The 17,048-nt window shown below is 37.7% G+C and overlaps 1 protein-coding gene across 5 annotated transcripts in view; it reads right to left on the bottom strand.

Moving 5' to 3' along the window:
• Positions 1-3,754: 3,754 nt before the first annotated feature.
• The window catches only part of LOC140195113 (kelch-like protein 5), a 142,645-nt gene continuing 129,351 nt past the window's right edge, over positions 3,755-17,048 (bottom strand). For 4 of the 5 annotated variants that reach the window (XM_072252861.1, XM_072252865.1, XM_072252866.1 and 1 more), the window contains one exon: positions 3,755-15,842. In XM_072252861.1, the coding sequence (XP_072108962.1) occupies positions 15,786-15,842 (57 nt within the window). In that variant the 3' untranslated portion in view covers positions 3,755-15,785. The remainder of the gene's footprint in view (positions 15,843-17,048) is intronic. The other variant, XM_072252863.1, reaches the window with a different exon arrangement.

Raw genomic sequence — 17,048 nt, forward strand, 5'->3', positions numbered from 1 at the left:
TTCTCCTTTGAAGGCCTCCTACTTACCAATCACATCCTTGTCAGAGAACAACCTGTCCCAATCTACGCTTTTTAGATCCTTTCTCATTTCTTCAAATTTGGTCTTTTTCCAGTTTAGAACCTCAACCCAAGGACCAGATCTATTTTTATCCATGATCAAGTTGAAACTAATGGTGTTATGATCACTGGAACCAAAGTGTTCCCCTACACACACTTCCGTCACCTGTCCTAACTCATTTCCTAATAGGAGATCTAATATTGCATCCTCTCCAGTTGGTACCTCTATATATTGATTTAGAAAACTTTCCTGAACACATTTTACAAACTCTAACCCATCTAGACCTTTAACAGTATGGGAATCCCAATCAATATGTGGAAAATTAAAATCCCCTACTATCACAACTTTATGTTTCCTGCAGTTGTCTGCTAGCTCTCTGCAGATTTGCTCCTCCAATTCTCGGTGGTCTATAATAACAACCCCATTAATGTGGTCATACCTTTCGTTTCTCAGCTCCACCCATATGGCCTCGGTAAACAAGCCCTCTAATCTGTCCTGCCTGAGCACTGCTGTAACATTTTCCCTGACTAGCAATGCCACCCCCCACGCTTCATTCCTCTGCCTCTACCACGTCTGAAACATCGAAACCCTGGAACATTAAGCTGCCAGTCCTGTCCCTCCTGCAGCCAAGTTTCACTAATGGCTATAATGTCGTAATACCATGTGTCAACCCATGCCCTCAGCTCATCAGCCTTCCCCACAATACTCCTTGCATTGAAATAGACACACCTGATTCTGATTCTGACAAAAGGAATCTTACAGATAGATCAATCGAATGCAAAACCCTAGGGTACTGATGGGACCTAGAAATCTTCCCAGGGAAGATTACGACAGTGCCTTCTCTGGAAATATTGGAAAAATTAGAGAATGTGGATTCATTAGATAAACCAGGTTACTGTAAGTGCATTAAATGATCTTTCATTGACAGAGAGTCACTACTGTCAAATCAGCCTGGATAGAGGGTTTTGATCTGAAATGCCAACAATTTCTCTCCTCCTCACAGTTGCCTTTCGATCTGTTGATTATTGCTCCAGATTCTAGTATTTGCATGTTTTGTGTCTCCACTCTAAGATAAGAGCTGATTGTCATTATATCTAAGCATTGCCCTTTTCCCAACTTTCTTCAGGTTTGAGGTGGAGGGAGGTGGTGCTTGGTAAAATTTCTTGATGCTTGGAGACCCAAGTAAGAAAATTAAACTCAATTCTTGAAAACTGGAACTCAATAACACAATATAGTCATCTGTTCTTAAAATGTAAGGTAACCCAATTTACTTGTATGTATGGTTGATCTATTTTGTCATCTTAATAAGAATATTTCAGTATAGGAAGATGTTTATGGTCATGTGGGCATTAAAGGGGTACAGAGGGAGCTTGGAGTTTAAATCAGAATTGGAAGTTTCTATTTGTGAAGGAAATGCTATCTTTTACTGGTTTTGATAGGGTACCAAAAATATCTAACAGTTTGTTTTAAAGTATATTCTGGGTTAACACCTTTTCTTGTCATTGCAATGTTTTAGCTCTCTCTATTAGAACAGCTCTTAGATGGTTTTTATTAATTCTGAAAGGTTGATGTAGTCTTTCATCATGTGATTTCTGTGGTTTGCTGTGGGGAATCAATTTAACAGTTTGATGGAGCCATTCCACAGATGCTGCTACCTGGAAAGCCAAATTATAAGAAACTTTAACAAAAAGCAAATTTTGATTGTGTGTGTCTCTACTTACCTATTTAGTTATATCCCATATTTTACCAGATTATAAACACTATTAAACTTAATAATCCTATTCTAAGGAATCAAATAACTTTATGGAGAACACAATGCTTTGGATTCATTACCAGATGAACTCAACACCTTCTATGCATGCTTTGAAAGGGAGAACACAACTACAGCCATGAGGATCCCTGCTGTACCTGAGGACCCTGTGATCTCTGTTTCGGAGGCCGATGTTAGGCTGTCTTTAAAGAGGGTGAACCCCTGCAAGGCAGACGGCTCCAGCAGAATACCTGGTAAGGCTCTGAAAATTTGTGCCAACCAAATGGCAGGAGTGCTCAAGGACATTTTCACCTCTCACTGCTACGAGTGGAAGTTCCCACTTGCTTCAAAAAGGCAGTAATTATACCAGTGCCTAAGAAGAATAATGTGAGCTGCCTTAATGACTATCACCTGGTAGCACTCACATCTACAGTGATGAAATGCTTTGAGAGGTTGGTCATGACTAGACTGAACTCCTGCCTCAGCAAGGACCTGGACCCACTGCAGTTTGCCTATCACCACAATAGGTCAACGGCAGATGCAATCTCAATGGCTCTGCACACGGCTTTAGACCACTTGGACAACACACACACCCACGTCAGGATGCTGTTCATCAACTACAGCTCATGAAGGTTAGTAGCATTCATGACTCCTGCCCATATCCGGGACTTATTACCCTTAGCAGAATTTTCTCTTCATTGAGTTGTAGACGTTTGATTAACAATGCCCTATTTATCTTAGCATCACATAGATAGAACATGACAAACCTTGGTTTTGTTTCAAAAGACAGCTTTTCTGAAGCAAATATATATTTTCTGAGACAAACAAAATCAAAGTGGTGATGGTCTGGTGACGAGTGCAAAGATACTAATTTTTATTCTTCATTTCAGTGGGGAATAAGCCCGAAGCATGTTATGGTTTTTTTCCAGAGAATAGACATGGGTCAGAACAACTAGGTTTACGAAGGGTGATATCTTCACTCAAATATTCATTTCTTGCACCAAATTCCAGGAGCTTTATTAAAAAAACATTTAAATAAGTTGTAATTAACTTGATGAACAAATCAAATACTGAATTCATATCATTGTGTGTGCTCTGTACGAAAGAGTTCAACTTATTCAGATTAGCTATTGTTGTAATATATACTTACTGCATTTTGTTCTGGTTGTAAGGAATTCATCTGTAGCACTTCAGTATTTTGCTCTGATCAAGATGTTTTTTAATACACTGAGCAATGAAACTGTGCCACTAATGATTTTTACTAATTGTTCAGGGTATTAAATATCTTAACCAAAACGAGATACTGAAATGTTAGAAATAAAAGTAGAATTGGGAATACTTAACAGGTCAGACACCATGTAGGAATAGACAAATTACACAGTCTGATGTATATTTATTGATCAGAACTCTAACTGTTTCACTCTGCAGGTACTTCCTAGCTGCCGAGTACACTTAATAATGTACTGCATACCAGCCAGAGTGTTCTCCAAGCCTGAGTATGTTTTATAAATTAAAAAATTCTTACTGTTTGCCTGGAGTGAGGTAATGAAATATGTATTAACTGTTGTAATGCTTGTTCTTATCATCCTAAAGAATCATAGAATTATACAGCATGAGAACAGGCCCTTCAGCCCAATTCATCTATGCTGACTTACATGTCCATTAATCTAGTCCCATTTGCTTGCGCTTTGCCCATATCTGTGTTTCCCTATGCTGATGACTTGAAGAACATACGGGAAAACTTTGTGTTGGAAACATATCAACTAATATAAACATCTAAATTATATGGATGACTTCTGAATTAATGCAGCAAGAGCCAAGGCAATCTCATATAAATGATTAATACATCTCCCTGTCAGATCCTATTACAATAAATAAATCATGATATAGAGATACCCAGATAGCTTCAAAATTATCATCTTAAAAATAAAACATCAAACATTTGTTTGTAACAATCAAATTTATTCACATCCTTTAGACATAAATGTTTGTTCAAATTCCACATAACAGACAGATTAGTTCAAGAAAATGTATACATATAGCCCTTCCTGAGATGTTTGTCTGATGCTTGTCCTGAATTTGGCAATCAGCTTCTCCCCAAAAGGTTACAAATGTAATTAAGGTACAACGGTTTAAACAAAAGCCCGATGTTAGGCAAGTCCAATTTACAAAATGAATAAATTCTGAAATTTTTCTTTTTGTGAAGGGTTATTTCTGATTCCATAGAATGGGCAAACGTATTGGAAAACTGTGCTTATTTTCTAGATGCTAATAACTGCAATTCTGATCGAAATTCTTGTTTAATTAATTTCATTTAAGTTGCCAATAAAAAGAAATATAACACAATAAATTTCTAATAATGAAGCAATTTCTGTAAAATAAAGCTTTTAATTAAAGGTGACATATAGTGCATGCTATATTTTTAAATAGATGACTGATCTATTACCTTCCAAAAGGAATGTATTTCTAATACATCATTTTTTTCTACTGAAGTAAAAGAGAATGTAACAATTATTCTGTGTTACACATTTTAATCAAACCGTTTATCACAGGATGACAAATATGTATGCAGTTTCAGGTACTGCAAAATCAGAGCTGATATTACATTCAACATCATACACTATATACCATATAAAGAGATTTTGTTCCATCATTAATATAGATCTGTTTCACCATATTAACTTGCAGTTTTCTGTACCTACATTGTTCAAATAAATAAACGAAAATTAAAAAAAAACAAAATAAGGTTGCTTTTTCAAGATGTTCCACATACATCACATCATTACACAGGCATTTTATTGTCTCAATCAGTAATTATAAGCTGCTTACTACTAATATAATTAGTTACACTTTTTAATAAGAATGGAAGTGATTCCATTTGAATTTACAATTGACAACCAGGAATGTTTGAAAAAAGCATATTCTTAGCCTAGCAAACAAGTACATAAAGTACTCAGTACATTATATAACTTTTAAAATGTGCGGTCATTTATCTCCAGAGTTACTTCATATCCTTAATATAAAGTTTATTTTGATTGCCAATAGAAGCAAGCCTATTTTCTTCTTCATTGCTTAAGTCTATATATTGCCAACTAATATGGTTATTTTCTCTGAGTCCCCCAATCTTTCTTCAACATTCCAGTTCCTTTCATCCCACTACAACCCTAAAAGTTCAAGATATACATTCACCCTGCATATTTCTCATCTATTCCACTGGGAACCTGCAAAACAGAAACTAACAGCTTCTATGAGCTACAAGAGTAAATGAAAAAGCAGCCGAATAGACCTGAGAAAGGAATCACCATGTTCCACTGTAACAGTGGCTCTTCTAAACTCAGGATTCAAGTACTTCTTGGCTTCTATTTCTCTAGTCCATTGCCAACTATTCCACGCTATCTCCATCTCCAATCCCCCTTCACTTCTTTTACACTTGCCTTTCTCTCAAACGCACTTGTTCACTTCTTAATTGCTCCCAATCTTCCCACTTCTCTCAGATACTATTTTTTTTCTTCATTATTCCCTTGTTACCTTCTGATAGGACTTGTGTTTCCACGAGGGAGACTGAAATGTTAGTGAAAATATCAAACAACTGGATAATAAAGATTTAACAGTGACCCGTTGCTGAAGAGGAACACAGCGAGCTGCTGGACGGTAGCCCCACAGTGGGGTGAGGGAAGTGGCATGAATTGAAAGGAGCATAGAGTAAATCTACAATGTAAACCAAAGAAGGGCAAAGGAATGTGAACAAATTTGAGACTCCTAAATCAGGAAATATTTGTTGTAGCGACCACCCAGTAGCATCAATCAATACAAATTTAGTGTGTTCTTCTACCAGCTCACTATGCTGCATCTGGTCAAGCTTCATGCCATAAAATACATTAGGACTGGCACTAACAACTTTGCAAAAGATGGATGTTTTAAAGGGATTATTATGGTGAACTTGAGGAGACAGAAGTGGAGAGGTTCATGGTTTGGCAGCAGATGACATCCTTGTTGATGGTCAATCAATGAGCATAGAGGTAGGAACTGGAAGAGATCTCAGAGGTTTATGGAGCTGGAGGAAGTTGCAAAATAGGTTTCAAGTCGTGCATAAATTTTAACCCAAGCTTAAGAATATTAATTGAAAGAAAAACTGCCAAGCAGGGAAGCATGCAGATCTAGGATAAGAACAAGTGTGACAGGGGAATGGGAATCTTCACAAATTGAAAGAAGGGCAAGGTTTTGCATAATCTCAAACTGGGGATGTGCAATCAAAAAAAAAAGGAAGTGTCTAACCTTAGTGATTTACCTGGAAACAGTGTTGCCCGAGATGGGGGTGGAGGGGTAGGGAGAAGGTGGAAGGGCATGTGTTGCATTTTCTATGGTTCGACGAAAGCTGTTGCAAGAAGGGGAAGTGCCTATTGTCAGAGATGTGTGATGAACTAGTGTCCAGAAGGAACAGTTCCTTTTGAATTGAGTAAAGCAAGTGGAAGGTACATTGTGTCTGGTGGTGACCTCACATGGAGGCATTGGAAATCAAGAAGGCTGATTTAAAGGAATGTAGAAACCTTCACATTCAATGTATAGTACTTCCACTGTAGCTGCTCTATGAGATGGAATATCATCGACCCGATCTTAACTCTATTTCTCTCTCTATAGATGCTGCTTAACTGCTGGGCTATTTCTAGTATTTTTAGTTTTTATTTCAAGCTTATGAATATTTGAATGTGGAAGCTTGCCAGCACAGAACAGTTTGTGGTCAAGTTTGCATTAATCTGCCAACGTATATTTTTATTTGTTTTGCATGACTGTATTTTACTGACGTCGTATGTGTGCCTTGTGCTGTGTCTGACTATTGATACAGTGTTTTGCATCTTGGCCCTGGAGTAACTCTGTTTCATTTGGCTGTATCCATGGGTATTCATGTACGGTTCAATGATAATTACACTTGAACTTAAACTGAGCTGGGGCAAAGATACATAATATTAAAAAAAAATTGAAATCAGGAGATTTTAGTGGAGAGGATGAGGGTTAAGAAATTCAGACAGGAGCAAACTAAAATGCCAAGATTTTGAGCCGCTTCACAGGCTGCAAGCAATAAAGCTAAATTCCTTCAAGGTGAGCTGGATTTTAAAATAATGGAATAAAGCATGCTTTCTGGTGACAGTCATCTTCAGTTATTGAAGATGTGGAATGCTTTGTAACTGCATGACTTATAAAGTGGACAATTAAAGAAGCTAGATAAGTAACTGCACATATAGCAGATCTTGGAATGTTGCACGTGAATGATAATACAATGGAAACAAAGATCAGTCCAATGGATTAGATATTATTAGGTTAATATGCAGAACATAGAAGAGTACAGCACAGGAACAGGCCATTCAGCCCACAATGTTGTGCCGAACCAGCTGAAAAGCAAATCAAAAACACCCAAACACTAATTCCTCCTACCTACATATCCCCTCATCTTCCTTACATCCATGTGCCTATTCAAACATCTCTTAAAAGTCTCTACTGTATTTGCCTCTATCACCGTACCAGGCAACGCATTCCAGGCATCCACGACTCTGAGTAAAAAAACTGACCCCTCACATCACCCTTGAACCTACCCCCTTACCTTCAATGCATGCCCTCTGGTATTAGACATTTCAACCCTGAGAAACAGATCCTCTCTGCCCTCTATCTATGTCCCTAATCTATCAGATTTCCCCTTAGTCTCCGCCACTCAAACAAAAACCTGTTTATCCAGCCTATGGTGATAGCACATGGCCTCTAAACCAGGCAGCACCTGGTAAACCTCTTCTGCACCCTCTCCAAAGGCCTAATATCCTTCATATAGTGAGGTGACCAGAACTATATGCAATATAGTTGTGACCCAACCAGAGCTTTATATATCACTCACAACACGCTGGAGGAACTCAGCAGGTCGGGCAGCATCCGTGGAGCTGCTGAGTTCCTCCAGTGTGTTGTGAGTGTTGCTTTGACCCCAGCATCTGCAGAGCTTTATATATTACACTCTAAACACAATACTGCCCAACAATGCATGCTACTATACATACTGTATATTATATATGTTTAGAAAACTGATTGGGGATCCGAGACTTACAAATGGGTACCTAGGAAACAACTGTTAAGATGCATTTAGTACATAATAACCTGACATGATAGTTCATGAACACAGCAGAATTTCAAACTGCAGCAAATTTAATTATACATTGAAACAGACTGGTTGGGCATATTCAAAACATTGTTGACACTGAATTAGCATCGAAAGGATTTGTAAATATGAGCATTACACTAAAAATTCAGCAATAGGAATGTAATTTGTAACCCCTTGACTTTGGTGCAATGTGTGGTTTATAAATCATGAACGTTGTACCACAACATGGAAATGCTTTGAAGTGCGATGTCTATTGATAAGTAACCAAATACACCTTTCTTACGTCTACATCAAGGCCCAACAAATGGCACTGAGGTAAATTATCCATTAATCTGTTTTTGGTCAATTTGGTAGAGAGATTATTGTTAATCTACATAAATGGGACAACTCCCTGCTTTTCTTAGAATAGGTATATGGATTCACTTCAAGAATTAGAACAGCCAGACAGTGCCTTGGTTTGACATATTATCCAAAGTACAGCATCTTAACCCACATCAGTGGATGGAGTATCAAATTTGATTATGCTTCCAAGTATTCTGACACCACATATGCCAAAGGGAGACTAACTTTTTTTACCTTTTAGCTTTTTTTTTAACCTTTTCAATGTACCTCTTCTGCAAGATGACTAGATCTTTCTTTATCTTTATCCTGCTTATCTTCATGCTTAATCAATACATTTTAAACTACTGTTTTCCTCAACCTTCATTTGCTTGTAACTTTAGGGTGCTACCAATATGAATATATAGGCTACAAGAATGAATCAAATTCTGAAACAGTACTCGACAGATCATGTAGGTAACCACTCTCAAGTTATCTTATTTCTATTGACAATGTGGAAACTTTCTTTTCTATAATCCCCCACTTTTCTATATGAATCATCAGCATTCAGATTATTTAGTAATCTAAAGAATTACAAATTATCTTCTTTAACATTCAATTATTTGGATAATTTTGTGACTACTACTGATTCTTTTTCTTAATAAGGCTAATGTTTTTTGAAATATGTCACAATCCATATTTCAAAGTTGGCCTGGGGTAAAAGCAATAACTGGAAAGCAAGTATCAGAAATGACCATTGAGTTACTCACAGTTAATGCAGCTGGTTTTATAATGATTGCAAAGTGCAGGATTTCTGTGAACAAGGCATCACTCCTAATGCTTGTCTGATATATATTGTACCGAGAAGCTACAGGAGATACATTAATTGTAAAAAAGGAATTTTTGGGAGGATAAAATAGTTTGCAATTTTCATACTTAGATTGTTCCATAAATATCCTGTGATTTAACTGTGCTTTTCAGTGAAATTAAATAAACAAACTGTGAACTCACTAATGTAAGTGGTTATAAATGAAAAACATGAATCTTTGTCATATAAGTGGATTCCAGTTAATCTGGGAACCACTTACTTGGGAGAACTCTTAACAAAAATGAATCGAAAAAGCAGCCGAGCTTCCCTTCATGTTTTTGGACACTATGCCGCTTAATTGTGACAGGAGAAAGTTGCCGAACAGTTTCTAACCAGCATCTGTCCGGAGCGCTTGTGTGGCCATCAGACACTACAGTGTGCTTACAGTGAACAATTTTTAAATAGTGTCAGAGGTGATTGCTTGTGTTATATAACCTATTTGGGCTGACGGATGCTGATTCAAAAAGTAGCATATTTTGATCATTTAGTATTTTTATTTTGACTTAAGAAAGTTTGAGACCCTTGCCAAGATGCCACGAAAGATTAGCCACTGGCCCAAAAAAATTACCCTACTTGACCAAATTAAAAGCCATCCACCGAATACCATTCATGATCAGAAAGAAGAAATTTATTGTTGGGTTACAGCACTACTTCACAGGGAGTCAATGAAGGAGGTCCATTAACTGTACTAGGTGTCTGCACTGATTTTGTTCATATACAATCAAAAGAATACCGCAGGGTAACTGGATGAATTCCTCCGTTGATAAGTATTAGGATCTAATACACAGTTTTATAGTACTTTAGTAGTAATGGCAGTGTTCTAATTTGTTCTGTATTTCATTTAAATACATAGTTTGTTACTCAGTTAAATGGTAGTTTGTCTTTTTTTAAATAGCTTTTTATGAAACTTTGGGTAATTGGGGTATCCACTTAATTGGGCCAAAATGTATAGGTCTCAATAGTCCAAGTGAAAATAAATCCACTGTTTAGTTATATCTCACTGTTCACCAAAATTACATGCATTAATATGTACTTCAACAGTTAAATCAATATCTCATAATTCAGTGCTCACTGTAAGTGCTAACTAGTAACATAATAACATACAGTACAATTTAACATTTTAGAAAATTAATTTGAACCAGGTGACCAATTCTGATAAATGCACAAGTAAACTTTATGGAGTTTCTTAATGCAGGCAACTTAATACTTACATTGAAGGAGTTCTAAATATAAAACAAACAAGCCACTGAAATCAAACTGGTTGCAAAATCAAATCAGTTTGCAGGTTTAAAAATTGACAGGATTACAGGGCATTGCTTTTAATATACTTGCTGGGAATCATAAATAGCCATGAATTAAAAGGTGTCCTGAAGAGTAGTGATGCGGAATTGCATTGCCCCACCTATTTCATCTTTTTAGTTGAAAGTTATCCAAATCAAACTCAGACAGAATCATCAGCTATCCAACAGTATTTTCTGTAGTGTGCAATAAAACTCATCGACTAACTTACAAGAACGAGCTTTCATGTTCATAAGTCATTGTTGACTTCCATAGATTGGTGAATCTATGGAATTCATTGCTACAAAGGGCCCTGGAGGCCAAGCCATTGGGCTTACTTAAGGCAGCGACTGATAGTTGGCTTGGTGTTAAGGGTTATGGGGAGAAGGCAGGAGAATGAGGGTTGAGAAAAAAAGACAGTTATGATTTAGTGGCAGAACAGATGTGGTGGGCAGATGGTCAAATTGTGCTCCCATACAATATATTACTGTCTTATGGCTTATTTCATAACAAAAAACAAAGTAAGCTGGAAATTGTATTTTTAAGGTGGCTAATAAAAAATCTTGCTGTGTACAGTGCTGAAACCAAATCAGAACCTGTATATATATATATATAAAATAGCAAAATTGGATACATTACAAAAAGAATTGTGGTGTTAATTACCCAGAATCAAGTGCACTAAAATGGTACACGTGGAGATACAAAGAAGACCTGAAAAGGTTTAGGATGTTTGGAGATACACTGCTCTGTGACGGAGAATTGTCAGCCTATAAAGTCACATCCTAGCAGCCACACAGTAACAACACTGCTGTGCAGAGTGAAAGAGAAATCTACTTTTTAACCAGAGGGGCATGAAATTCCCGATGAATCAATGTTAGGCTGGGAGAAATCCTGTGATGGGGAATGGAAACAGGACAGCCACCAAGGCAATGTTCAAAAACAGTAGCAGGTGGCAGCTACAATAATGAGAATCCCATTAAGGAAGAAATCCTAAGACCTGATAATATAATTTGAGGTGAGCTTTGTACCAACAACTTTTATTCTGCTGCATACAACCATTAATCGTACCAACGACGATTCCAACCACAACGTTCCTACATCTCCCACTGTTTAACCTCACCCTTCCACTGACATTCTGCCCTCTCTACCCCTCAAGTCTGGGTTTCAAATACAGCAATATGCAAAGGTCAGTCAATGTCCCAATGGACAGATAGTCCATCAAGCCTCAAACCAGCTCCATGTGTCAAGTACGCACACTGGCAGTGTTCTAATGTGATCGCTAAAAGCCCTTTAATTTGATCACCTAAAGATATTCACATTACCATCTTCATTGCTGCTCCATCATAAAGGTGCTTTGGCTGCAGATTACAAGGACAATTTTTTTCTGCTTTGCCCTTTAGCATTTTGGAACAGGCCATCCCAGTAGAGAGTAGGACAAGAAGGAAAAACAGAAGAGGACATTAGAGGAAAAGGAAGTGGGAGAGCATAATGATGATCCTACTGAGTCACTGTGTTTGTCACTTTAGAAACTGGCACAATGAGGGACCAGAAGACTCAAATATAGACACAATCACAATGTATTCATGACAAGGTGGATAGAGTGCACAATGAGATGATTAATACATTGTCAGACTTGCCTCACTGAATGCAGGGATGTGTGGAGATAGTAGACTATAACCTCAACTCTGGGTGTGAAGCTCATTTCAGATGCTGGGTGTTGGTGGCAAACCTCTCACATAGCAGTTCCTAGTGGAAGTGATAGCTGTAATAGAGACCACAGATCTTTCTGCTTCCATACAACCCTTCCCAAGCTTAAAAGTTTAACTTGGTTACACAGAAGCAGCTTGAAGCTCCTCAGGAACAATGATATGCCACCAGGTTGTAGCCCATGCATTCAGTAAGCAGAGAGGTGATATCACTGAGCAGATTGCTGCTCTCAGTGGACAAAGGATTGCTACTTATGAGTGGGTCGCCATTTCAGAGGAAAAGGACGCTGTACATGGTTGGCTCATTGTTCTTCATTAACAGCGATAAGTTAGAATGCTGCCCTGCACAAGCAGAGAAATGACAGGCATGAGCAGATCACTATCTTGTAGGCACGCAGCAAATTGCCTCTTCTCTGCAAGAGCAGGGATGCATGCTAGCAACTCACACTTATAACCATATAAGTTATGGACTGGTCTAAGAACACTGAGGCTGTCTACAAGAAGGGTCAGAGCCGTCTCTATTTCCTGAGGAGACTGAGGTCCTTTAACATCTGCCGGACGATGCTGAGGATGTTCTACGAGTCTGTGGTGGCCAGTGCTATCATGTCTGCTGTTGTGTGCTGGGGCAGCAGGCTGAGGGTAGCAGACACCAACAGAATCAACAAACTCATTCGTAAGGCCAGTGATGTTGTGGGGATGGAACTGGACTCTCTGACGGTGGTGTCTGAAAAGAGGATGCTGTCTAAGTTGCATGCCATCTTGGTCAATGTCTCCCATCCACTACATAATGTACTGGGTGGGCACAGGAGTACCTTCAGCCAGAGACTCATTCCTCCGAGATGCAGCACAGAGCGTCATAGGAAGTCATTCCTGCTTGTGGCCATCAAACTTTACAACTCCTCCCTTGGAGGGTCAGACTCCCTGAGCCAATAGGCTGGTCCTGGACTTATTTCATAATTTACTGGCATAATTTACATATTACTATTTAACTATTTATGGTTCTATTACTATTGATTATTTATGGTGCAACTGTAACGAAAACCAATTTCCCCCGGGATCAATAAAGTATGACTATGACTATATAACCATTTTACAATTACAGCATGGAAACAGGCCATCTCGGCCCTTCTAGTCGATGTATGAACATAAACAGGGTCCTGCCCTCAGAGCCGACTCTGGTAAAGGAAACAGACAGCTGTGATTTGTGGTGCAGGCTGAAAAAAACAACTGAGTAGATGTTGGAGACTGTTTGACCGTTATCAAGTTTGAGTTCAAGTTTATTGTCATCTGACTGTACGTATATACAACCAAATGAAACAATATTCCTCCAGACCATCATGTATCCACACAACATGTATCACACACAGCACATATACTAAAATATTACACTATAAATAAGTTAATACAATATAATTCAAATATGATGCACTTGGTCCCTCAAGAGGCCACGTGATGTGCAGATTCTGTGAACTGATGAACTCCCACACGTCACTGCCCACCATGGACTCTCAGAAAGCTCACTCACCCGTGCCCCAAGATGGCTTCTCTCTCAATTGGCCCAACTGAAGACAACTAATCTAAAGCAATGGCTTTTCATCAATCAACATAGATATCTGTGTATAGTCAATTGAAAGAGGGCAGTCTTCTCTTAGCCAGACTGCAGGTTCACTGGAAAGATCACTACATAGCACAGGAACTTTGAAATCCACGGATGAAACAGGACAGCCACTAGGGTGTGTAATTTTACTGAAAAATGTGATTTCTGATGCTTGTATTATTTTATTTTTATTTGAGTGATTCTGAATACATTAGTAATGTTGCCACATTCCTCATCTACGACAAGCAACTTTGCTGTGATAAGGGACTAGTGTGGCTTTGCTACACACTGTACTGTCCTCAGCTGGAAAGGTTCTAACTGCATGCAGCCAGCGGTGCTAAGGCACTCAAGGAATGAATATCTCAACAGGTCAAAGCTGGAGAAACTACTTCCTATCATAATCAGAACTTTGGAAGGCTTAGAATAACCTATGTTGAGTTCTGAAGCTGCTCAGTCAGCTCTCTTGGTGTCTGCAAAGTGTCCCTTTTAATAGGCACAAATTCAGTTAAGTAGCACAAGGGAACTCCAGCTGCATTCAAAATTCATAGAAGTCATAGGTCATAGCCAAAGCTCCTATTTATGCTAGAAAACAATAATGTCATTAGATGCATGATTGACATCAGGAAAAGTCACATCATTGAGGTGAATTGTATGTGGAGTCATTTACAGCAATTTTCTCCTGGATGTTACTTTATTCAGGAGTGATCAGAAGTGTCATCAACCTCTGGTTAAGTTCCCTTTTTGCATCACCTATGTGTATGTACAACTGGTGCTAATAGGTCCCAGGATATACATCATTTCTTTGCCAACAAAACCAAAAATTCTAGCCATGAGATAAAATAGAATCGTAGAATGAAGTTAAGTAAATAACGGGTTATGTCTCAAGGCTGATGCAAAAGGCAGTTTCTGACTAGATATTTTTGGTAGGTAAATCATAACATACAAGGACAAAACATGTATTTGGTCTGTTAATGACTAATTGAGAACATAATGTATAAACTGAAAACACTCTGTGATATAAAGGGGCAATTACACAATGATTGCTTGCACCAACAAAAAAACCTCTATAATGATTTCGATATATTGCATATTAAATATGTATGTGCTTCTACTTTATTTTTAATAAAGGCAGTTTGGCTTAAAATGAAAATAATAGAATACGGTCATTTTGAAATATATAAAAATTAACCACTGGATTTTATTAAGATAAAGGGCAACTAAGCATAATAAAGAAGGATAATTTTCCAGTTTTGCATTAATGATCGATAACTATGCTGTAACGTTCATTAGGCTAACTGGTGCCACTACCTCATCTTTGATCCAGTAAAATTAATGGATGAAAAATGAGGCAGACCAGATGCAACATCTTATATCACTGTTGTAATTTTAGTGTCTGATGTGCATCGCTTGCAAAAGGGGAAAATTAGCTTTACAGTGTGCACTCAGTGAATCTGTATTCAGTTTATAGTTTTAATATTTTCTTCATGGTTACACCACATGGCCTTTTCCATCTGATTGAAGTAAAATCTACACTGCTTAAAGAAAATAAATTAACAATTACAGTATTTGTACAGTGCACCATCAGAAACTGATTGGAGAATAGAACTTTCAAGTACAGTCAATATCTGAGTATTTTGAGGAATGATGAAAGGAGAATAAAGGCTACAACATAACTATTACAGAATTACGACAGACGTTGATCCCTTAAACAGGCACATTTCTTCTCTACTAATTGATTTTTGCTTAACCAAATTCTTTTAGCAGTGAATCAAGAACATTAATAAATCGGAATAAATCCTAAAAAAAGACTTGGAGCATTTCAACATAAAGTTTGAGCCTCTATTATTGTTAATGTGATCATCAGTTGGGTGTTCTTTAAATGCATATCAATTGAAACTTGTTATTTCCTACACAAGGTATGGTTTTCTCTGGACACTCATTTTTGGGTGGGGAAGTACAATTAGGAATTTGTGGGATCTTTCAGCTTTCTTTCATTTTGAAGTCATGTTCAAGAGATGTCACGTAATTTTATTTTTAATGGATCTATTGAATGGTTTATATTTCAAAGGAAATCAGAGTTTAACAGTGACCACGCATGCTCCAGCTCTTCCAAGGCACAATGGTGCAACCTGTTTAAAAACAAACCAAAGATCTTTAACTTGCTGATAATAGTCACAGATGCACTTCAAATAATTTTGGCAACTTTGCGTAATCTTTGTGTCAATACTTTTAAAATTGCAGATTTGATTAGAATATTTTATATTAGCATTATTCTTGTATAAATAGAATAAAACCACTACAAATTGTAGAGTAGCTTGCTTTGAGTATGTTATGCAATAAAAATGGCTTCACAACCATTGAGGCATAATGCAAAAGCAAACATTACAGGAGAAATGTTCCAAAGCTGCCTTACATTTGGACCTCAAGAGGACAGCAGCCAGACTGAAAGTCAAAAAAGTATAATTGCACTGAAACCATGAAAACTTAGGCAAACAAAACTTTACTTGATAGGAATAAAAACAACTAAACATGCTTATAGGTTAAAGTACTGACAAATCAATGGGGGGGGGGCAAGATGATCCCTTGTCAGCAGAAACTATGGACACTAGGGTCCATAAAAATAATCTGGCATCTCTAGATATTGAAACTAGCCACTAATTTATATTTCTCTGATCTAGCATACATCTTGTGACCGACAGTGAAAGAGTTGAGTTTTCTACCATGTACACCACAAATTGATCATGTGAAGAGATAATTTAGGGATAATAAAAGTAAATGGATTGAATTGTTAATATTAAGTCTCTCAGTTCTCATTTTTTTTTTGTTTAGTTCTAGTTACTGGAGTGGTCCTTGCACCAAGTATGAAGCAATACACATTCAGAAAAGATTATTAGTTATAAATCTAAAGACTTAAAACCTAATATTGTTAATTCTTATTAATCAAAACAATTGAGTTGAAGATTAATCTCTTCAACTTATATCAAACTCAGTGACGGCTATCAACTGAAAGAGGCAAATCTTGCTGACACCGAGTCACTGCCCACTTACTGCTGTTGTTCCTTTTTGCACTTTGTGGTGCATCAGCCAGCATTTTTGGCGTTTCCATAGCACTTAGTTGTTTTTAAGTTATTTATTTATTACGAGGCTAGCTCGATGCTCAACCCAGCATGGGTGGAAAGCGTGCAAGGAGCTGGCCAGATTCAAACTTGGTACCATTTGCCTCGAAGGCTGGTGCTGCTGCCACTACACCACTGGCTGGCTTACTACCCACTTATACCCCAAGACTACACCAGATATGAGGGGTCGGCACAAGACTGCAGGCCAAAGGGCCTATT

This window comes from Mobula birostris, chromosome 3, assembly GCF_030028105.1.
Source record: "Mobula birostris isolate sMobBir1 chromosome 3, sMobBir1.hap1, whole genome shotgun sequence".
Classification (NCBI taxonomy): domain Eukaryota; kingdom Metazoa; phylum Chordata; class Chondrichthyes; order Myliobatiformes; family Myliobatidae; genus Mobula; species Mobula birostris.